The 23711-nt window shown below is 41.9% G+C and overlaps 1 protein-coding gene across 3 annotated transcripts; it reads left to right on the top strand.

Annotated features, from left to right (window-relative positions):
- Positions 1–1698: 1698 nt before the first annotated feature.
- On the top strand, positions 1699–23470 carry ranbp2 (RAN binding protein 2). Of its 3 annotated transcripts, none has more exons than XM_036541167.1 (29): positions 1699–1919; positions 2705–2772; positions 2903–3014; positions 3578–3730; positions 4401–4631; positions 5368–5510; positions 5889–6084; positions 6400–6700; positions 6837–7018; positions 7414–7595; positions 7781–7904; positions 8271–8432; positions 9424–9561; positions 9660–9791; positions 10122–10343; positions 10478–10561; positions 10745–10886; positions 11094–11188; positions 11409–15804; positions 16382–16459; positions 17635–17841; positions 18077–18430; positions 19080–19279; positions 19951–20161; positions 20354–20446; positions 20662–20810; positions 20986–21259; positions 21713–22047; positions 22454–23470. In XM_036541167.1, exons 1-29 carry the CDS (start codon positions 1848–1850, stop codon positions 22760–22762), a joined length of 9345 nt encoding a protein of 3114 aa, XP_036397060.1. In that variant the 5' UTR covers positions 1699–1847; the 3' UTR covers positions 22763–23470. The 3 variants fall into 3 exon arrangements, with proteins under 3 accessions (XP_036397060.1, XP_036397059.1, XP_036397061.1); XM_036541166.1 differs by having other exon boundaries at positions 19948–20161; XM_036541168.1 differs by lacking the exon at positions 16382–16459 and having other exon boundaries at positions 19948–20161.
- Positions 23471–23711: the final 241 nt, after the last annotated feature.

Raw genomic sequence — 23711 nt, 5'->3', positions numbered from 1 at the left:
CTTATCTTGACACTAATATGTTTTTGTGTCAGTATGCATGGATCCACTATGTTTTTTTTGTTATTTGTTACATTATTTGTTATATCCAAAGACAGAGAGACATGTTAGTTTTCAGTTATTCCTCTACATCCAGGTTGTTTCTATGTACTTGTTTTTTGCATGGCTTTATATATATTTGAACTGTTTTTCTTGTGCCTAATGTTTTATATCTAAAAATGGACAGTGGTCATATGTGAGCTGTGCTTTGCCATTTTAGAGCAGTGTGTATTTTGGTAGTAAATTCACAACTGCTGCCTTAACCATTAATTGACAGAGACTAAGTCACATTTATGTTTATGTATTAACTCTCATTGTCAATAGTTTGGCCTTGGGCTGAATTTTATGAGCAAATGAAGGTGTGTCTGACTTGGAGAGTTGCTATAAAAACATATTACTTTAAACACGCATTTGTCTGCATCATGTCATTGTTAGTTGGTAATAAGGGATACACTTGTCACAGTTTGAAAAGATAAAAATCTATGCATTGTTTCAGACCAATACCAGAAATGTACTGCATTTCAATTTACACTTGTATTTAGCCTTGTGAATGGTTTATTTAATGTATTTGCATATAGTAAACATTAATGCATTTTACACATTCCACAGCCAAATGTGGCTCCCATATATTAAAGCATGGAATCCTGCAGTATGGAGGAATATTACATAAATGCTTGCTTTTTCACTATGAATTAATGTCAGACAGTATGTGCCATACTACATACTTGATGCATGTTTGCAGCTTTTAATGACTGTTGATGTCTTGTGTGGTTTTTCCATGCATATTTCAATTGCACATGTACTCCGCACTGATCACTGTAGTTTGTGCCATTTATTATCCTAAAATGGTTGTAGTATCAAATAAAAACATTATTCATCCCAGGCTGTGTTTTGTTTTATTCAGTGTTGAACTTAAACATATAAATCATCTGTATGCATCACGCCTAGAAAGTAAGTCAGTGAAAAAGGGAATGGATTTCTTTTTCTGCCAAGGGTAAAAGATTGCGTCCCTGGGCAATTTCAAGGAGTGTATGTATGATTATTGTAACAATGTGGAAAGGGAGTGAATACATAATGATCGGTCATTGGCCAGGCTTTGGAAAATAGAAATAGAGCTCTGGAGAAAGCACTTTTTCAGCATGTTACTTTTGCACAACAGAGTAAATCGTCTGTAGACATGCTCTACCCTCCAAGTGCTTCACCCGCCGTCACTTAAGTGGGCAAAAGTAACGTTACCCTCAAAAAGGGAAGCTGACTAGCTACAGTGGCGTCTTGGCATTGCTCCCATCAACTAGCAATGAAATTTAAATTCACTAGAACAGACTGCATTCGCGTGCTAACACGTTTCGACACAACAAAACCATCGCACGCGCCACGAATTTTCACATGCGTCAAATTTCTAGCACAATGGTTTGTTCACGACTATCAGTTCAGCGAAAGTGTTGCGCATGTGAACGTATTCATCAATCGGATTGACCGATTGTAGTCACTCATCAGGAAGTTGATGCATCCGTGTCCAATATAGATTAGTGATTCTGCGCAGTGAGTACGCTAAACTGATGCCCGTGAACAAGCCAGTTTTTTTCAAAACGTTAATGGTGATCCTCAAGTTCGTATGAATACCACGTGATGGTGGCAGACGGGCGGAGTTTTGCTGCCATTTGAAGTCTCCGAGGCTACGCGCGGTTGTGTAAGTGAAGGTTTAGCGCAACTACCTGGACATCGAGGTTTTTAAAGCTTCTTCTAAAGGGTTGAACTGTAGATAAGGTAATACAAAATAGAAATACAACAAAACACAGCTCTCGACAGCCATGCGGCGAAGTAAGGTCGAAGTGGACCGTTACATTTCCTCGGTGCAGAGCGCTTCTCCCTCCCTGAAAGAGGTGAGCTAAAACCGGCTAAAATCTGCGTGGTGCGGTAAGGTAGCTAACGTTAGCCAGAAGCTAGATAGCCAAGTACTGTTGAAGTAGCAGGCCATAGTTAGCAAGTGACGGCTAACTGACTCTGAGAACATATTTGACAGGTGGTTCAACACATTTAAGACATTTGAAGTTGCAACTGGGATATCGCGTGATTCTTTAAAATAGGAACTTTGTTTCCGTTTATCCCAAAACATGTCTTTATGACGAATTACTTTCAGTTTTTGCTAGCTGGGTATCACTTTGTTTCTCCTTTAAAAAACGCGGCAGGCCTGAATATTTTCAAGTGCCTCCCATGTCAAAGCCGGCTAGCTTGCTAAATTAGCCGTTAGCCGTTTACTCAGAAACGAAACTAAACGTTTCATTACGTTGCTTTAATTTAGGGTTTTTTGGTGTCCTTGTATATTGTAGATCGTACATGTAGCTAACATTAGCAAGTTAGGTATCAGCTAGCAAGCTAGTTAGCGATTCACTTTGGGGAGCACAGTGGCTTTTGTGTCATATTTCAGCAGGTGACCCAGAACACAGTTGACTTTTATCCAAATAGCGAAATGCCTGGCTTGCTAACTAGTCTAGCTACCTTGCTGTCTCAAAGAGGTGATATTTAGTTCCTGCATCTTTAGACGCATTGTAAAAGCGATTGCTAGCTAAGATGACGTTAGGATGCTACAGACTTTTTTTAAACTATGAGATTCAGTATTCGAACCTGCAATGTTTTGCCAACTGTCTGTTTTGGTTCCCATTGACAGAAACCAGTAAAAGGATTCTTGTTTGCTAAATTATACTTCGAGGCAAAGGAATATGAACTTGCAAAGAGGTAAGCCAAGACGTAATGTGAGTCACACGGCCTTGCAGTCTGATGAATTGGAAGGTCTTTTGTCAGTTTTGCTGGTTGTATTTATTTGTGTAACTGTACACTGTATTAATTTGTTTTTTTATGCTTTTAGACATGTATCGGCTTACTTGACAGTGCAAGAGAGGGACCCAAAAGCACATAAATTTCTGGGCCAGCTGTATGAGAGGGATGGAGACATCAATAAAGCTGTGGGATGTTACAAGGTGTGTAAATCCTTATTACACACTGCGTGCATTATGAATTATCATCGGTTATCATTTGCATATCACATGATTTCAAATACATCAACTCACCCTGTGGCATTGTGCATAATTAGATGTACCTTGATAAAGATTGCTGAGGAATGTTGTCTGAGGCCTGAACAATGATGCCCAGCCCATAGGACCTTTGGTTCCGGGATGGTTAGGATCTTTTTAGAAGACTGCATCTTTATCGGGCTTCTCCAGACACTTACTCAGAGAAAATATAATAGATAAATTTCTCTTTGCTGTCACAGTTTTGCTTAGACAGTGGCTGTGATTTTTTTTGGGGTGGGGGGTGTACTAAATCAGACTGTTATCAGACTTGTTTGTATTTTAAAGTGGAGCATGAATAAAAGATTACACCATACTAAGAGTCTGGCAATATGCAGTGGTAGGACGTGGCTCTTCAAGATCACATAGTCCCTGAATCCTTTTGCAGTGTGTGTTCTTAAATGATATACAGTCGAGAGGCACACCAGTTTTGTATTTTAATTTGGTGGTTTCCCTTTGTCCATTCTCTGCAGCGCTCAGTGGACTTGAACCCAGCGCAGAAAGACCTGGTCCTAAAGGTGGCGGAGTTGCTGTGCAATAAGCCAGAGCATGACAGCAGAGCGGAGTTCTGGGTCGAGAAGGCAGCCAAGCTACTGCCAGGAAGCCCTGCTGTCTACAACCTGAAGGTCTGTTCATACAGTATCTGTAGTATAGAAGTGAAACCTGAAACGGTAGCTTCACTGTAAAGTTAAAGTTGTGTATGTTGTTCCTGTTCTGGTTTATTACATAAGCATGTTGCAAAGTAAGGAGCTAGTTTGACAGCAGAGAAATCTCCATTTCCTTAGACAAGAATGTCACATTTTGATTAGAGTGCTTGACATTCTCTCTCTTTTTTTCCCCCTCTTCTCCATGAGTCTTAAAGACTCGATCCACTACAGTGGATGTAAATTCAAATTTCTATTATAGTAAACAATATCTGTTGCTTATCTAAGCCCTTTAAGTGTGTATGTGTTTAAGTGATTGATTGACATTTTTTTAGTTTGTTATATGTTGTTTAAAACGCATGCATTGGTTTTCAAAAGGAATTTGCGCAGAGAGGATTGGTGGAACAGTGGATTCTAGGCATTTTAACAGTTTGATAGCATGGAGTTGGCAAAACAAAAGTATGAAAGTGTTTAAAATTTAGAAATGTATCCTTAGTCACTTTCAGTACTATCGGAACCTTATTAAGGAGCAACATAAGTGTGATTTTTGGTGGAGTTACCCTTGAAGGATTCCTCTCTCTCCCTTAAACCCAGCATGTTATCTGTGAATTTTTGGATACCGGTTCATGAATCCTCTGTGTCATTCCCTCAGGAGAAGCTGCTGAGCTCACAGGGACAGCAGGGCTGGAACCAGCTGTTCGACCTGCTGCAGTCAGAGCTGCAGGTGCGCCCAGGCAACGCTCACATCAACGTCAAGCTGGTGAAGTTGTATTGTTCCGATGGGAGGTTGGAGGAAGCAGTCAACCATTGCCTTGCTACTGAGAAGAAGGGTGCCTTGCGCAACAGCCTGGAATGGTACTCCACCCTCGTGAGCACCCTCAAGGTATGTCAGTTCACCTTGCTGCAGTCAACAGTTGTACAACAAGCTTTGAAATGATACATACACAAAATATGAGTTGCCAACAAAGCACAGCTAGTATTGCAGTCTTTTTGCAGTGTTGTCATTTCTCATCTTATTGAATGATGACAACCGTTGCAGTCAGTGTTATCATCCAGTCAACAGTTTTGTTGTTTTATAGCATGTCGTTTCAGTGTCAAATACTGGAAAATGGTGTTGGGCGTTGCTGTGCAATAATGTTCCATATATTTTGTTTCGAGATGGATTTATGTACGTACTTGTTAAATCCTTCCAGAGCAAGTAAATAATACAGAATTCTCACACATCAATCATCATGCTCTTTCCATTCTCCAAAAACATAACAGGCAGTTGCAGGTAGCTTTGTTCTCCAACCAATACTGTGATATAAGTTTGTTTTGATGTGTGATTTTTTTGGCAACCAATAATGATGACATTTCTGAAGAGATATGACTGACTTCTGGACCAACATGGAACCATAAAATGCCCCCTTGTTTCTTGGAATCAGACATAGTTTATTTTGCCTCTGAAATTATAATTTTTTAATGAGTGGTTTCATGGAGGACATGAATGAGTGTGGTGGGGCGGTGTCATTGTTTTGTCGTGGGACTGCCATATAAATCCCATCATTTTTGGTCAGTTTGGCGATTTGTCAGAGTGGCTGTTGTCTGTGAAGTCATTTTGCCGTGTCTTTGACCTGCAGGAATACCTAGCCCAGCCCAGTGTGTCATCCAATGATAAGATGTGTCGAAAGCTGCAGACGGATTTGCTGCTGGCCCATTGCAACCTGCTCAGGCTCACGCTCTCGGAAAGGGGGGTGCAGCAATGTGTGGAGGCCCTGCAGAGGTAGGACACCTGCCAGCTTCATCAGGCATTAGGATTTTAACAGATTAACCTTATACAGTTGATTTATTCATGTGTTAATCCTTATTCTGGGAAACTTGTTCAAAATATTTGGATCTCAGTATTTTAGTGAAGATGGGGAAATTACTGAGCATTTTGCAAGGGGCACAAGTGATTTGTGAAACCGTATACTAAAGGAAGAATTCCAGATTCAAAATCTGGCATCAGGAAGTCTGAGATTATTGCATTATATTTGCAGCAATCAGACTGCGCTGTGGCAGCAATATATAATAGAGGAAGTACTTATTGTAATTGGCCTTTGCTCTTTGTACATGAGATTACCAGTTCTCAGCATGTAAGCCTTGCTCCTTGTGTCTCTAGTTTTGACCATGCCATGCAGTCAACAATGAAGCTTGCCACCAGCACTACAGACGAGCTGTCAGAGGTGTTCTCAGAGCTGAGGGGACACCTGTACCTGCATGCAGGGACGCTGCTGCTGAAGATGGCACACAGTAAAGAGCAGCAGTGGAGGGCAGTGACTGACTTGGCAGCCCTCTGTTACCTCTTAGCCTATCAGGTGAGACTCCTGCAAAAGTGGATCTGGGCTCTGTAATAAGGGTTTCTGTTGTTCTGAAGCCAGGAAATGACTGAAAGAATTATACCAGCTACCAAGGTGGGCTAAATTTGAATGCACAGTTACAGCAAAAGTATATTTGAAATATTGTTTGACTGGCAGAAGATATCTTGAGCAAGCTTTTTGAGAAAGCAAAACATGTCAGTGTATAGGAGTATTATAAACGCTTATCCTCAGTTTTGCAAGCTTAGCTTGAAGACCTTTTTTATTGGGTGATTGAATCTGTCAGCAAATATCCTGCTTTAACCCTAATTACAGGTTCCCAGACCAAAGACGAAGCCCTCAAAGGGAGAGACAGCAGCCTACCAGCTGATGGATTCCCTCGCTTCTGATCGCCAAAGTCAGTCAGGCCACATGCTGCTCAATCTCAGCCAAGACAATGATGTGTTTGTGAAGGAGGTCGTGGAGGCTTTTGGCAACAGGAGTGGGCAGGGAAGTCTATTCGAAATGCTCTTTGGCACCCAAGTCCCTGTCAGCACCTCCTTCATCGGCAACGATGATATCCGTAGCATAGGCACCGACGCACCTGAACTGGCAGATCTCATAAAGTGGGACAGTGGTAAGAAGAGAATGCTTGTGTGTGTGTATTTTTTTTTTTTTTTTTTTTTAATGATTATTGTAAATGAGAACTCGGTGAAAAAGAGTCCTGTCGAAACTCTTGTTCCATTTACTAAAGCTATTCCTATATCTTACAGGTTCTGTTTTGCTGCACGGAGGAGACCTGCAGCATCTGGCCTGGCTGGGCCTGCAGTGGGCGCTCATGGCCCAAAGACCTGCTCTGAGGGACTGGCTGAAGCAGCTCTTCCCGCGCCTCACACTGGAGACCTCCAAGCTGGACACCAACACGCCTGAGTCCATCTGCCTGCTCGATCTAGAAGTATGACTCTCCAAACATCGCGCCTCTCATTCCAGGGTTGCGTTCAACCCCTTGTACTTGCATTGATGGAAACCTGTGACTCTGATTGGACTTGCAGGATTGAATTCCTAATTAGAATATCTATACATATATATCTGAAGGATATCTGTCCCACTGAACTGTTTTTATTACCAGTCCAAGTACTAGGTCGAGGTTAAGAATTTTCCAAAATGGTCAAATGAAAAAATGATTTGTTTGTAGGGTTTTTTTTCTGTGACAGTGATTGAGCTTTTTTTAATTGTTGGTGCAAGTGCAAGTTGGAGCAGACATCTTAAACCATGCGTCTTACTGAAGTCCTTTAAATAGTTTAGGTCTTTGGCATTCCACAACCACCTTCCGTGTCTGTGTTTGCGTAGGTTTTCCTGTGTGGAGTTGTGTTCACTAGTCACACCCAGCTGCAGGAGACATCGAAGATCACGGCAAGCTCCCAGCTGCATGAGCCCAGATGTCTGCCTTTGCAGATCATCAAGTTGCTCTCCACGGAGAGACAGAGAGACTGGTGGAATGCAGTCTACAGCCTCATCCACCAGAAGGCCCCGTGAGTTACTGTAATCGAAATGGCTCAAAGCCATTTTTTAAAAAATCTGAAACATAACAAATGTGTTTGTACAACTGCAAGGTCTGAGCTTTGAATCCAATTCAAATTTGAGTGGCTTGTGGTTCATAGGAATTTCTCACGAGATGTTTCTTGTGTTAAAACTGTTTGTGGTTGTATTTCTACAGACCGGGTATGTCTGCAAAGTTGCGAATGACTGTCCAGCATGGTTTGAGCACCCTGAGGGCTGGTGAAAAACATGGCCTGCAGCCAGCCCTGGCTATACACTGGGCCCAACACCTCAGCGAAACGGTACACCTGCCCCTGCCCGTCGTTAAATTGCTACAACCGATGTCAGAAAACATGACATACATGAGAGGTCCCTATTTAATTTAATCTCGTGTAAATTTAGATAATCATCGTAGCTCTGGGAATAGCTCCAAAATATTGTAGAATGTTAGCTTCCGGTCTTTTAGCCATAGATACAGCTAAATATAAATTCAGACACGACTGTTGTTGACCAATCAGAAGCTTGTATTTTACTGATCTACTGCCAGTGAGTGTTAGGTTCCTTGAAATGTCAGGTAGTTGGTTTCATTGAATCTGATTCTTAGAAACAGGTGCTTACACGCATGTTCTGTGATTTCCCCCCCCCCCCCCCCCCCCTCTCCTTTTCAGGGTGGCGGAATGAACTCTTATTACGACCAGAAAGAATACATTGGCCGTAGTGTGCACTACTGGAAGGTTGTGCTGCCCCTCCTGGATAAAATTAAGAAACGTCGGAGCATTCCTGAACCCCTTGACCCCTTGTTCATGCACTTTCACAGTAAAGACATTCAGGTACAAAATAGTTACTGTCACCCAATCTGAATTGTCAGCATTATTCCACAGGCCTTGACGTTTACCCAGTGGCCCAGAGAAATTTCATATTTGGTCACAAAGAGGTGTTAAAATCTGTGTTTTACTGTCCCATTTGGAACTTCATCTTACAGAGTAAACACATGCAAATAAGCACCTGCTTTTTCATTTTCTCTCTGTCAGATGATTATCATATTTTTTGAACATATGGCACACAATTTGGCAGCATCCAGGTGTGAAGCCTGAAACGCTCTCTGGAACAGGAGATGCTACCAGTGTTATATCCAGTGTTGAGTAATGCTTTCATTTGATGGTAAACGGGGTGAATTTCACATGTGTGCTGGTACAGAGCTGCCTACAGTGTACAGTCCTGTACTTGTGAAAGATTCCAAGGCATTCCATGTCTGTGTTGCATTATCTTGCGCACATGCAAACATTTTAACTCTCAAATCCTTATTTTTTCCCAAGTAAAACATGTAATTCCGCAAATGTAGAGTATACCTGAAACTGAATTGCTGCAGCTAGTTCTGCCAGTTCTTTTTCTGTTCCTCTTGTTTTACTCTACAGTAGTTTGACCAGACCAATATTCCTCCTATACTGTGAGACCTACTCTGTGGTGTCAGTTGTCTTTTGTACATGCATTTGGCACAAGCTCAAAAAAAGAGATGTGTTAATATAGTTGCATTCAAAACACTGCACCTGCACCACACGCTCAAAAGTCCAGCAAATCACTGAATGGCATGCATCTGATAATGCACTTATGTAGTCAGGGCAGTACCCCCCATTTGTGGACCAGTACATTTTTGAATTTGCTTAACCAGTTCTTAACTAGTTCTTGCAAAGCTCTGTTCTGTTATTAGTGCTTATCCTAGATCAGCAGAAATCTTGAGAGGTTTTCGTAACCTCCACATTGTAGCCCTTCAGAGAGTGATATGTACTTCAGGTGTAAATGAATTTGTGGTTTTTATTTCAGATTTCTGAAGTGAATAGCCATGAAGATGAAGCAAAGGTGGCTTTTGCTATACTCCTGGATATTGAAGGAAAAACAGAGGAGGCTATTGCAACCCTTGAAAACATAAATAGTATTTCCTCTAGCTGGCATCTTGCACAGGTGTGTTTAGTATTATTGCTTTTTAAAGCACTTGTTTGCCTAATATTTTGGGGTTTCTTTCATTTGCTTTATAAGCACAACTTATTGTGTTTTTACAGATATTTCAGAGGCTTGCCGATGAGGCAGGAAATGGGCTTGAGGAAACTCAAGACAGGTGCATCATGTTCCTGCGGAAGTTCAGAAAGCACTTGTTAAAAATCTACAATGCCAATGCTGTCAAAATTGAAAAGGTTAAAAATTATATGTATTTTCATTTAAAATATGAAGCCAGGATTGATTTGCTTGCACTCAGAGTAACATTATTAATGTTTAACATTTTGAGCCGAAACATCTATTTCCTGGGATCTGTATGCAGTGTTAAAATACGCTTTGTGTGCAGTGGTGTATTGAGCCAAGAACTCATCAGCTTTGAATATTTTTATCTGCTTGTGATCATGATGTGACCTATTTAGTGCTCTAGTATAAGGCAGATCAATTACTGGAAAATATCTAAATATTCAGTGCATGTGTGCATTTGTGTTCTGTGGGTTACCTTTATTAATCTGCTTGTGTATTTCCAGCTGCCTGTATCAATGGAGGAGGTGATGGATCTGCTTAATGATGTCAATCAGCAGCTTGGGGAGAGTGGGGAGAACATGGACGAAGAGGAAGAGGGTCGGCCTTTGCACTCCAGTCCCAATCAAATCAGTCAACTTATAGAGCCTGGTGCTTCCAGCTCTCATATTAAATTCTCTACCCCATCGCCGACCAAGAATGTACCCTCACCCTCAAAAAGACACATGGTATGCCATAAGGGTGTGCATGGTTTGTTTCAGAGAGTCATCCAAAAATTCATGGCTGTCGTTCTCCTTCGTTTTATTGTGCCATCTGTGACTGTTTGAAATGACTTTCCATTCATGTTTGCTTTGTTTCCTAGTTCTCCCCCAAGACACCCCCTCATTGGGCTGAGGACCAAAAGTCTCTTCTACAAATGCTGTGTCAGCAAGTAGAGGCCCTCAAGGTCAGTGGGTTACCCACAATATAGGCTTAGATGATCCTATTTGGTTTTGTACATAGTTCTTACAGAAGCTGAAGTTCTTTAAATAGTGTGATGTATCATTACAATGTAGAGCTCTAATTGAAAGTTGAAAAAGTTGCTGAAATGACACTGTGTGTGTGTATGTGTGTTGCTGTGTATGTACAGAATGAGGTCCATGACTTGCGGCACAACTCATCTGGGGCCACAGCATCCCCCCATCACCGGATGTATGGTGAGGGGTTTGCAGCTGAAGCCCTCTCGGAACCTTTCCCAGCAGCACAGAGCTTCCATGGTGCACCCCTCACAGGTGAAGTATAGTAGGCCTAGCTGCATAGTTGTTGACCTTATTTTCTTTTTTTAATTGTTTTTTGCTTTATGGTTTGAGTTCCATCTTTCATAGCTTTCTGCTAAGAATCTAAAAAGAAATACCCTCTAAATATTATACAGTTAATACAAACTTAATTTTAATTTGTTTTCCTTGGTCTGAAGTTTTTTATCCCTCTTTCTTTCTTAGTGGCTACTACAGGAACCTCAGTGTATTACAATCCATCTCCTGCATACAACTCTCAGTATCTTCTTCGGACAACAGCAAATGTCACCCCAACAAGGGTATGTATGTCTGGTCAGTTGAGGTTATTTGATACATGTGCTGTCTCTAACATCTTTCCCTGATGTGGGAAAAGTAGGATTACAATGTCATTTAACTACGTTATGCTCAAACATTGTAGACACAGTTTTTCAAACAATAAAATATCATGCTGATATGTCCTAACAAGTTTAATGGGCTGGTTGTATTTCAATGAAACTTTTTCTCTCCCCCCCCTTTAAGGCACCAGTTTATGGGATCAACCGCGTCCCTCCACAGCAACACATGTATGCCTACCAGCAGCCTACGCACACGCCACCCCTGCAAACAACAGCAGCATGCATGTATCCCCAGGAGCAGGCTTACGGGGCACCACTTCGCTTTGAATCTCCAGCAACCAGTTTGCTTTCCCCATACAGTGAGGAATATTACAGTCACACTGTTCCTCAGCCTGCAACTAACCCCACTCTGCCAGAGCCTGGCTATTTCACTAATCCTGCAGTTGTTCCTGTCCAGCCACCAAAGAGTGCTGAGGCAAAGCCTGTGGAGTTTGGCAAGATAAGCTTTGGACAGCAAATACCCGTGGAATCTACCACGGTGCTAGCCTATGGATCAGGAGTTGCCCAGCCCACTCCAGCAGCTGCATTCAAATTCAACTCAAATTTCAAATCCAACGACGGGGATTTTACATTCTCGTCTATGCAAGTGAAGAATAAGAGTGAGAGCCTGCTGGGGCTTTTGACATCAGACATGCCGGCTAGAAACGAGGTACAAACAGAGCAGAAGGCACCAGCTCAAGACCAGACATCCACTCGGAGTTCGATCTTTAACTTTGGAGGTAGAAGTACAACTGGATTCTCATTTGCAGACACAAGTCAGACCAAGCCAAACCTGTTTGGAAACACTGACCAGCCATTCAGTTTCACAGATGCGACTAAGCCTGTGTTTGGCTTGGCAGGCACTGAAGAACAGGAAGAAAAGGGTGAAAGCGACAACGAGAGCACTCGTGTTGAGGAGGATGAAGATGGCCCTCACTTTGAGCCAATTGTGCCTCTACCTGACAAAGTGGATGTGAAAACAGGAGAAGAGGAGGAAGAGGAGATGTTCTGTAACAGGGCTAAGCTCTTCAGATTTGACACAGAAACTAAAGAGTGGAAGGAGAGAGGTATAGGCAGCATAAAAATCCTAAGGCATAGAACATCAGGCAAAGTCCGAGTGTTGATGAGAAGGGAGCAAGTGCTAAAAATCTGCGCCAACCACTACATCACTGCAGATATGGTGCTCAAACCGAATGCGGGTTCTGATAAATCCTGGGTATGGTATGCTATCGATTATGCTGATGAAATGCCAAAGACAGAACAGCTGGCAATCCGTTTCAAAACAGCTGATGAGGCAGCCCTTTTCAAAGCTAAGTTTGAAGAGGCCCAGAAGGCAGTACCTAAATCTCCACTAAAGCAAGAACAGCAGGCGGAGAAAGAAGTTCCTGAGAAAGGTTCAGCTCCTCAGACAGCAGGCAAAGACTTAGATTTTGGGGCCATGTTTGCAAAGAAGGAAGGGGAATGGGACTGCAGTGTGTGCTGCATAAGAAACCCCTCAACAGCTGCTCAGTGTGTTGCTTGTCAGAGCCCCAACCCTACAGCTGAATCACAGGCAGACAATAAATCAGGAAAGGAAATCAAAGGGTTTGCAGCTCCAGCACCTTCAGCGGGGGCTTTCACCTTCGGGTTTGGTAAAGAAGCACCAAAAGACACCAGCTCTGCTTCCACTGCACCTGCATTTGGGTCATTTTCTCAAATACCCACTACATTTAAGTTTGGGACCAGTGATACCGCTTCCACACCGAGCTTTGGCGCTCAGTTTGCCAAGAAGCCTGGCCAGTGGGATTGTAGTGTATGTGCAGTAAGAAATGAGGCAACGGTGAGTCATTGTGTCTCATGTCAGGCTCCAAACCCATCAAGTAAATCTGAAGTTGATGCTCCAGCTGTAGCAAAACCTTCAGCAGTTTCATTTGGTGCTGGATTTGGTGGTCAGTTTGCTAAGAAGGAAGGGGAATGGGACTGTGATGCATGTTTAGTTAGGAATGATGCATCAGTCACTAAGTGTGTTTCTTGCGGGACTGCTTCCAAAGTACAGAGTGACAAAATTCAGATGCCCTCTCATGGTGAATTGGCAGCCATCTTTGGAAAGAAAGATGGACAGTGGGATTGTGATACATGTCTGGTTAGAAATGAAGGCTCTGCAGGTGTTTGTGTTAGCTGCCAGACACCCAATCCGAATGCAAAAAGCACAAGTACAGCAGCACCATCAAGCTCTGCCTTCAGTTTCAGCTTTGGGAGTCAAAATACAACAAATCAACCTGCAGCCACAGGATTTAAAGCCAATTTTAACACCAGCAGCACATTCAAATTCGGCCAGAGTGAAGACAAAAGCTCCCCAGCATCCTTTAAGTTTGAGCTCCCTTCATCTCAGGTTGAAAGCAAGACCTCCAGCAGTAAAGGCTTTTCTTTCTCAATGCCATTCACTCCAGGTGAGTTTAAGTTTGGCACTCAGGAATCTGTGAAGGAAACCCCTCCAGTTGAAAGTCACACAACTGATGGAGGGTCTGCCTCTCTGTTCCTGAAAAACATTGCGGAACAACACAGAGAAAAAGAAAAGGACCAGGACACCAGCACAGTAACATCAGTGGAGAAGACTGCACAAGGTGAAAATTCATTATTTTTTGACAAACCTAACACATTCAGTTTTGCAGATTTGGCTAAGTCGTCACAGGGTGACTTCCAGTTTGGCCAGAATGATCCAAACTTCAAAGGTTTCTCACGAGCCGGTGAGCAGCTCTTTGCGTCATTCCAGCCCAGCCAAAAGGCAGACACCTCTCAAGATCAAGATGATGAAGACATGTATAAAACAGAGGAAAATGATGACATCCAGTTTGAACCTGTGGTTCAGATGCCTGAGAAAGTAGATCTTGTCACTGGGGAAGAAGACGAGGAGGTTATGTATTCACAGCGTGTCAAGCTCTTCAGATTCGATGTAGACACTAGCCAATGGAAAGAAAGGGGTGTTGGGAATCTCAAGATCCTCAAGAATAGTGAAAATGGTAAACTAAGAGTGCTTATGCGGAGAGAACAGGTGTTGAAGGTGTGTGCCAACCACCTAATTACCACAACTATGAACCTGAAGCCCCTCTCTGGATCTGATCGAGCTTGGATGTGGCTTGCTAATGACTTCGCGGACGGAGATGCCAAGCTGGAACAGCTTGCTGCCAAATTTAAAACACCAGAGTTGGCAGAAGAATTCAAACACAAGTTTGAAGAATGTCAACGACTTCTCTTGGACATACCATTACAGACTCCTCATAAGTTGGTTGACACTGGAAGAACTGCACACCTCATTCAGAAAGCAGAGGAAATGAAGTCTGGCTTGAAGGACCTGAAGTCCTTCTTGACTGATGACAAAACAAAAATAAAGCAGGATGAAAGTCAAGTCAATATCACAGCTTCCAGTAATACGTCTGGTTTGGTCATTAAGCCCCACACTGAAAACACCGGTCTTACTCTTGAATGGGATAACTATGACTTGCAGGAAGAAGCCTTGGATGACACTACAGAGTCCTCTGTATATGCCTCCCCATTAGCTAGTAGTCCAGAAATTCGGAAGAATTTGTTTCGCTTTGGCGAGTCCACTGCTGGCTTCAGCTTCAGCTTCCAACCTATTATTAGCCCATCCAAATCTCCAGCAAAGTTAAATCAGAGCAGAGTGTCTGTTGGCACAGATGAAGAATCAGAAACAACTCAGGAAGAGGAGAGAGATGGCCAGTACTTTGAGCCTGTTGTGCCCTTACCTGACCTGGTGGAGACATCGACTGGTGAGGAAAATGAACAAGTGGTATTCAGCCATAGAGCCAAGCTGTACCGTTATGACAAAGACCATAATCAGTGGAAGGAGAGGGGCATTGGTGACATCAAAATCCTTCAGAACTATGACAACAAGCGAGTAAGACTAGTCATGAGGCGGGATCAGGTGCTCAAACTCTGCGCCAACCACTGGATTACCTCAGACATGAAGCTCGAGCCTATGAAAGGGGCTGAGAAAGCATGGATATGGAGTGCCTATGACTTTGCAGAAGGTGAGGGTAAAGTAGAGCAGCTTGCAATCCGTTTTAAGCTGCAGGAGGTAGCTAACACCTTCAAAGAAATCTTTGATGAGGCTAAGAATGCCCAGGAAAAGGAGGTTCTGCTGACACCTGTCTCATCTAGAGAAGCCACCCCACATGAGACAACCTGCGGAAAGGCTGCTGTGGCAGTTTTTGAGGAGGCTACTAGAGATCGGACTGACCTGCCTCCTCAGAGTTGCCCTGCTACAGACAGTACATCTGTGGCCACAGCGCACAGTCCTCAGAACGCCTCAAAAACTGTTGTTTCTCCACCCAAGTTTGTCTTTGGCACCGATTCTCTCCAGAAAATCTTTGGAAGCCCGCAGTCTTCTAATGAGTTTATGCCCAGTATTAAGACTGTCCCTAAAGACAAGGCAGCCCCTGTCACTTCTGCAAGCTCCAAGGCTCCAGACAGTGGTCCAGCCAGCCAGTCCTCCATCGTTACTCCCACTCCAGCAATGTCTACATTCAAAGTTCCAGCAGGAGGTAAGAAGTTCATCAGGGGGTTACTTGACAATTTAACTTAGAAGTGGATAGACTACATTTGTTGAGTGTGAAGCCATGGTGGGGTTTTGTGGTGTTTGTTTTTTGGTGTTCCCCTTGGGTTTGACACCTTTATGGTGTGGTTTCATAATCTGCACCTTGAGGTGTAAGTGTAGAGCCCATAGTTTGGCATTTTGTGAGAATAATTATATTTCAGTGACCTGCCAGTTACCTTGATCAGCTTTTACACTGTAACATGATTAGTAGCTGTCCCTTTTATCAGTGGTTTTCTCTTAGTCACAAAAAGGTTGGAATGTGCCACTAAGTTTCAAAGTACTCGATAAAGGAAGCACTGAAATGTTTTGCAGTCCCTGCTTTGTCAATAGACTGCATGTTCATGAAAGCAAAAACCAGCACATAAGAATATACTGAATATTTCATGCTTCCTAATACATTACAGCTTTTAATAGTTTCATGTGTGATGAAACAACATTCATCTCTAGAGCAACTAACAATTTCAGATTTCTTCTTGAATTACACAAGTCAACTAGTTTGTCTCACCCAGCAATTATTTTTTTAGGATTGGATTTTAGGCTATTCAAAGATAACCCTATGGCTTTTTGGACCTGCACATCATCCACCCAATTTGATCCCCAAGGTATTTTGTCACTGCACTGTGTGTGTACTGTGACACATCACCTGCTGAGCTGTCACCGACTGGCCGTTGTTGCCAGAGTTAACCTGGCTGTATGGTGTGAAAACATGAACGTTTGTGCAAGAACCTAACATGTTGCATGCCCATTGTGTTTGGAATTAGACGTTTTTGAAACTAAATGACAGAGTGTGCACAGTCTGTTTCTTAAGCAGCCCAAAAGGTCCGACTGCTTGCTCATAGATGTGAATGTAGAGATAGATGTGCAACTTGGTAACTGCTTTTGTAGTAAATGAAAAATGTCCTTTTTCTCTGAGTAACAAGTCAATGGAACAGTCTTGTGTGAAGCGCTCTTCAGGCGTCTGAAATGGGACACTCAAAGATGCCAGTCATGCTCAATGACAGGAATGTGCAGTGTAAACAGAGTTAAGGTCAGCCACATATTTAGTGCGGGATGTGTAGCAACAGTACTGTAATCTGTCACTGGGCTGGAGAGTAATCTGTTACCTCCTACATAATGCAGGGATTTATGAAGTAGTGAAAGAAAGTAAGAGCTTTCACCCATTTTAGAAGGATAGACAACTGTCCTGTTCACAAATGAATTTAAATTTCGTACCAATTTCTGAATTTTGAGCTTGCACTGGAACATGTCAGCGATACATTTCCATATAGAAACTGCTGTATTTGCTTTTTATGGAAGCATACTGAATTGCTCCGTGTGGTGAAATGCATGCCAGATTTTTGTTTTGTTTTTGCTTTTTTTATATTAAGATATTGCATGCATATATATAAATTTTATATATATATATATATTTGTGTGGAACTAACCCAAGACATACAACCCTTTTCCCTTTTATACAGTATGCATAACTGTGTACAGGGCATTGTTTTTTTGTGATGGGTCTTATTTTGTCTTTAAAATAAACTGTGAAAATGTTCCTCTGGATATAACAGCTAAATTTATTTTGATCTTAGTTTTTACTTGGTTCTGTCGTCAAAAAATACATACTCTAATTGATGCATAGCAGCTCACTCAGTCACTTTTTTTAAGGCTGGCACAATGGTTTTAGATTTTTCATGTGGAAATTGTCACCCGTGTCCTTTATTTAAGTCTTACATTTTTTCTTGTGAATCCTGACCCCTGGATAGTAACCATTTTCTGTATGTTTTCTCCTGTGAAGCTGCCTCTCAGGTAGTGAAAGAGAAGCCAGACCCAGTCACGAAGGTGGAGAAGGTTGTGGACCCGGCAAGCTCAGATGAGGTCCAGGTCGTGTTTGTGCGGGAGCCTACCGCAGAGCAGGCAGAACTGGCCCAGAAGCTCATGTTACCTCGCACCTTCTTCTGTTACCAGAACGAGCCTGGCTATGTCAGCGATGACTCGCCGGATGGTGAGAAATGCCTTACTCTGCACCCCAGGCTCAAGCTCTGTCACTGAAGAGTCATCATGTGGGGGAAAAGAAAACAAAAAGGGACTACATTGAGCATGTATTTTGCAGAGGTGTAGGGACATTGTCGCAATTTCTAAAGCTGTTAACTACATGGAAATTGTATTATTCTAATGTACTAATGAACTAATGTAAATTTCATAAGAAATTTTGGCATGTTGTGTTATTTTTTGTGCAGACGAAGACTTCGAGACTGCAGTGAGAAAGCTAAATGGGAAGCTCTATCCTGATCCTCCTAAAAAATCTACAGCTCAAGAGCTTCAAGTTCCAGAAGCTAAAGTTCAGGATGCCGGAGTTCCAGCAACTGAAGTTCAGGAAGCCGGAGTTCCAGCAACTGAAGTTCAGGAGACCAGAATTCTGGAAGATGAAGTTCAGGAGGGCGGAGTTCCAGCAACTGAAGTTCAGGAGGCTGCAATTCCAGAAGCTGAAGTTCAGGGGGTTGGAGTTCAGGTAGCTGAAACCCAGGAAGGTGATGCCCAAGAAGCCGAAGCTCAGGATGGTGGAGTTCAGCAGGCTGTAACCCAGGAGGCTGGTAAGCAACGGCCTGACATTAAAATCATTCACCCATCCATTTAAAAATGTTTGTCAGTGTGTATGCTCCATCCATTGTGCAGTGTTCCCTGTACAATAATATGCTGTTATTGTGATTTATCAGTTGATGCATAGCTATTATGTAAACATGTCAAGACACCCTTTCTTAAGCAGAAGGTATGATAACAGGCATCCATGTTTCCTATCAGGGTGGGGGGTCTCAGCAAGCTATGGTTCAGTATGAATGTATAAAAAGTTTTGATGTGAAGACAACTTCAAAAGTATTGGTTTTGCTGGAAATCAAAAAGACAGCTTGTCAAACCCAAGTGTAAATAATGAGCTGGCTAATGCAAAAAATAGCATATATTATGCTCTTGCAAGGTATGTTCTTTTTTTCTTGTTTGTTTGCTTACTAGCCAAGATTTCTTTCAGACACATGCAGGTTCTTCACACTAATTAAAATCACTTGGCCTGGTGGCACATAGACCATTGCTTCAGTTCTGGCTGTGACCTCCTCCTTTGTTGAAGTTTATTCTTTATGTTTCTGGCTGTTGAAGCCAGAGGGCTGTTTTACAGTTAGAGGTGTTGGTTATTCCTGGCTGAGCAGCTAGCGTCCTTAAAAAAATGATGAGTAAAACATTCATTTGCAGCAATTGAGCCCCATGTGGAAGAGAAGGATTCGGAGTGTGTTATTGTCTGGGAGAAAAAACCAACACCTGAGCAGGAAGAGAAAGCGAGGCAACTTCAGCTGCCACCCACCTTCTTCTGTGGGGTGGACAGTGACACAGACGCCGAGCGGGACCATGCAGAGGACTTTGAAACAGAAGTCAGAAAAGTGCAGAAAGACTTGGTAAGGTGTACTTTACACTATTCTTTGACCCATTCAGAGCTACTGCACATACCATCAGTCTGTTATTTGTAATCTGTAATCCAGAGCCATTTAATATATTATACAACTGTTAATATCATAGCATATATTATATACACTGCATATGTCACTGTATATGTCTATCTGTAAATTTGTCCATAACTACTGACCTCATAATGTACATCTCACATTGTATATATCCATTTGTACAAAAAATGTCCATAGCAGTCATCTTATACTGTACATACATATAACTGTAATATATCCTCTGCCCTTGCTGCTTACTGCACTTCTGGTTAGATGCTAACTGCATTTCGTTGCCTTGTACTTGTTACATGTGTAATGACAAAGTTGAATCTAATCTAATCTAATCTAATTTTTGCCCTCAGATTACTCTGCATAATGGAATATGTTCATACTCATAATCAAGACAATTTTGCTGTAAAGTTATTCAGTTCTATTTAGGCTATCATCTTTGATGTGGGTAGTGAAAACCTAGGGAGTGTGTATTGGTCACTGTCTTAGTTTGAATCTATGTTAGATGTGGTGGTGTTTTGTAAATGAATAATCTCGGCTATGTTAAAACCGTTTTTATACTCTACCTATGCTTGTTCTCTGAAAATTTGACATTTTGGTTGCTTTTGTTCCAGAAGATGCAGAATAGAGACGAGATTGCACCTGCTGATCCTACTGTCACAAGCAGCAGCGATGCCAGTGCAGTGGAAGAGACGGTCACACAAAGCAAACCCCCAATGGCTCGGCCCGATTCATCCTCTGATGCTGTTCCAGTCCTAAGTACCCAGGACAGCAATCCCATTGACCTGTCTACCAAGAAAAGTACTGAGCCTGACTCCACCAGTCAAGGTATGAAGCACTTGTACATGGCTAAGTAAGACATTTTCTGTGTGTCAGCGGAGAGTAGCCCTTTAATAGACCCAGATGTGTTCCCAGGATAATCCCTTGCAGATTGATATTTAAAAATGGTGGAGTGGCTAAATAAATTGTGTCATAACAGTGAATGTAGCATTCTTAACAGGGCCATCATTCCTTCCACAGAACCTCCCCAGTCCTTTGGGTTTGGTAGCATGGGTGGATTTTCATTTGCAGACCTGGCTAGTAAATCCAGCGAATTTGCTTTCGGGAAAAAAGGTTGGTATTTTTGAGTATTACATACACATTATATATTATATTACGTCAATACTTTAACTAATACTTATTTTTGAGAATGATTAGTAAAAGCTGTTGGAGACAAAGGGCAGCATGGTTAATGGTTATAACTTCCAAATGTAAATATTTGCAAGGTTCATTATCTATGTTAGAAAACAAAAGAATATGAATCATTGTTATTTCTTGCTCCACTCTAGATGCCAACTTCTCCTGGGCGAATGCAGGAGCCACTGTGTTTGGGGCAGTTTCAGGCCCCCGAAATGAAGGAGATGAGGAGGGCAGTGATGATGAAGAGGCTGCCAGCAATGTGGACATTCACTTTGAGCCCATAGTTTCACTGCCGGAGGTAGCGTCATTGAGGAAATGCTTTTGAATTTGTTTCTGAACATTAGTTAATCAGGGGTAGACTCAAATACAATATGTCCGACTGTTGAAAAATAAATGAAATGGATTTTTAAAATGGATTACATCCATAGTATTTGTTGCACTGAGTAAATCACTGCCTGTATGTACCTGTTCAGGTGGAGACAAAGTCTGGTGAGGAGGATGAGGAGATCCTGTTTAAAGAGCGGACCAAGCTGTACCGTTGGGACCGAGATGCAGGCCAATGGAAAGAGCGAGGGGTGGGGGACATCAAGATTCTTTACCACCCACACAAGAGGTATTATCGGGTGCTGATGAGACGGGAGCAGGTTTTCAAAGTCTGCGCCAACCACACCATCACCAAAGCCATGGAGCTGAAGCCAATGAACACTTCCAACAACGCATTGGTCTGGACTGCTACAGACTATTCGGGTAAGTTGTATCTAAATATACGTAAAAAAGTATGTGAAGTAGCTGATTGCACAGTTTTGTCATGAGACCATATTGCAATGCATCACTGTTGCATTTCATTATAATAAGTGAACATGAACTTTATCCATGGCAACTCGTAGATTAAGTTTTACTCATAATGTATTTATTATGCTGAATACTTAAAACAATTCAGCAACTCGGCTGAATCAACAGTAAGGTCCTGTCAAGGATCTGAACCTGAAAGCTTCCATTGGCAGTTTTTGACAGTTTTGTTACTGCAGGATTTCAGTAAAAGCATGTTACATTTCTGTAGTTTTTTTTGCACACTTCAGCAAATCATACAACTTATAAATGAACCATTATAGTTGTAGTATTAAAATGAGAGCAGTTTGATCACAGCTGTTTAGGACTCTTCTGGCTGTTAAAGCACTGTTGTGTTTTTGGATTTCTCAGAGGGAAGCGCAAGGATTGAGCAGCTTGCTGCCAAGTTCAAGACTGCTGATCTGGCAGAGTCCTTCAGGAGGAAATTTGAGGAATGCCAGAGCCACTTGTCCCAGGCAGACACCTCCCAGTTGTCCCGTGTCCTAGAGCTGTCTAAGGAGGGCAACCCTTTGGTGTACTTCACCATCACAGCAGATGGTGAACCACTTGGAAAGATCACCATGGAACTCTTCTCCCACATTGTCCCCAAAACAGCAGAGAACTTCAGGGCCCTGTGTACAGGGGAGCGAGGGTTTGGCTTCCGTAACTCCATCTTCCACCGGATCATCCCAGACTTCATGTGTCAGGTGACAATAACTGGCTTCCAGCACTACTGATGCTGCTTCTCATGAGTAAAAATATTTTTAAAAGGCCCAGTGAAGTGTAACCCACCTTTGGAAAAGATTGGGTCTGTGATGAAAATTTCGTGATACATTATCATCAACATAATAGCAGTTAACAATGTAATCCAGGGAGGAGCATTGATCTTTAAAGAGCACCCTATTGTTGTATTAGTTTACATTATATCAGAATTTGTATGGATAAACATGCACACCTTCAGACTATTTTCAAATAAAAACTTTATTTAAGGAACCACAAAAAATCACCATAGTTCAGTTTCCATTCAACAGTGTTTGGTGAAACTAGACACCACCAGCTTGATGTAGTCACCTTATTTAATTTTTTGATGCCTGGTTTTTCCCCTTTTGTCAGGGTGGAGACATCACCAGGCAGGATGGGACAGGAGGAAAGTCCATCTATGGGGACAAGTTTGAGGATGAGAACTTTGACGTGAAGCACACTGGCCCAGGTCTGCTGTCCATGGCTAACCGAGGCCGAGACACCAACAACTCCCAGTTCTTCATCACCCTAAAAAAGGCTGAGCATCTGGACTTCAAACACGTGGCCTTTGGTTTCGTCAAAGATGGCATGGATGTTGTTAAACAAATGGGAGAACTCGGCACAAAAAGTGGCACCCCGAGTAAAAAGATAGTAGTTTCTGACTGTGGACAGCTACAGTAGTCTCTTCAAATAAACGTTGCACTTGCTACTTAATTCAACACTGAGGGCTGTAAATTCGTGTGTATTTCTGAAAATGTACTTGTGTGTAAAATGTATATGGCTTACTTTTTTATGTTTTATATGTAGGTTTATTTGCATGTGTACCAATAAAGCTGATAACACTGGGTCCTTTGTAAGCTCCCTAACTGTTTTTGGTAAGATTAAGTCTTAACAGAATGGAATTCCTAAAGCGTGAAATAATTGTTATAATGTTTTCTGTTTATTTTCGATTTAAAATTTAATTTCCGTCTGGATTGTGGTACTGTGAAATTGTTGCATACATTGTGGGGAATATAGGTCACATGTTTGTGCTTGAAGATTGCAAATTGTGTCAGGAATGATGGTTTTAGGTGTTTCAGAGTATGGGGTTAAATGAAATCTAAATTAAACACTCCTGATTTTCCTTCATACAACTTGTGATGTAAAAGAGCAGCAAGACATTTACAATCCTGTGAATTTCTGGGAATGATTAAATTAATTATGGTTAACTTATCAATTGCATATTTACGGTCTAAATGTTTCAGATCAGTTTTGAATGGAATAATTGTATTCCCTTCATTAATTTCCAAGTTATTATAGACTTGATAAGTTCTTAATTTTTACCGCTTCAGAAAAGAGTGTAAACAAAGTTAAATTGGGCAGAAATAAAGTTGGATTTGTACAAATCTGCGTTGTATGCTCTTGCCATGGTGGTTATTCTGTTTGTGGTTTGTGGTGTAGAAACCATAAATAAGGAAAGCAAGCATAAAACAAAAATTAATAATTAGTGACATAAGAGAAGATGTGCATTAAAGAAGTACAACAGCCATTATTCTATAATAGCCGTACATCATCAGATAACTTGTAGCAGTCCGCCATTCATCTCCATTCAGGTCTATTCAGCTAATTTAAGAATACCAGTAGTACCTCG

This window comes from Megalops cyprinoides, chromosome 11, assembly GCF_013368585.1.
Source record: "Megalops cyprinoides isolate fMegCyp1 chromosome 11, fMegCyp1.pri, whole genome shotgun sequence".
Lineage (NCBI taxonomy): Eukaryota > Metazoa > Chordata > Actinopteri > Elopiformes > Megalopidae > Megalops > Megalops cyprinoides.
This window is presented reverse-complemented; position numbering and strand designations above follow the sequence as displayed.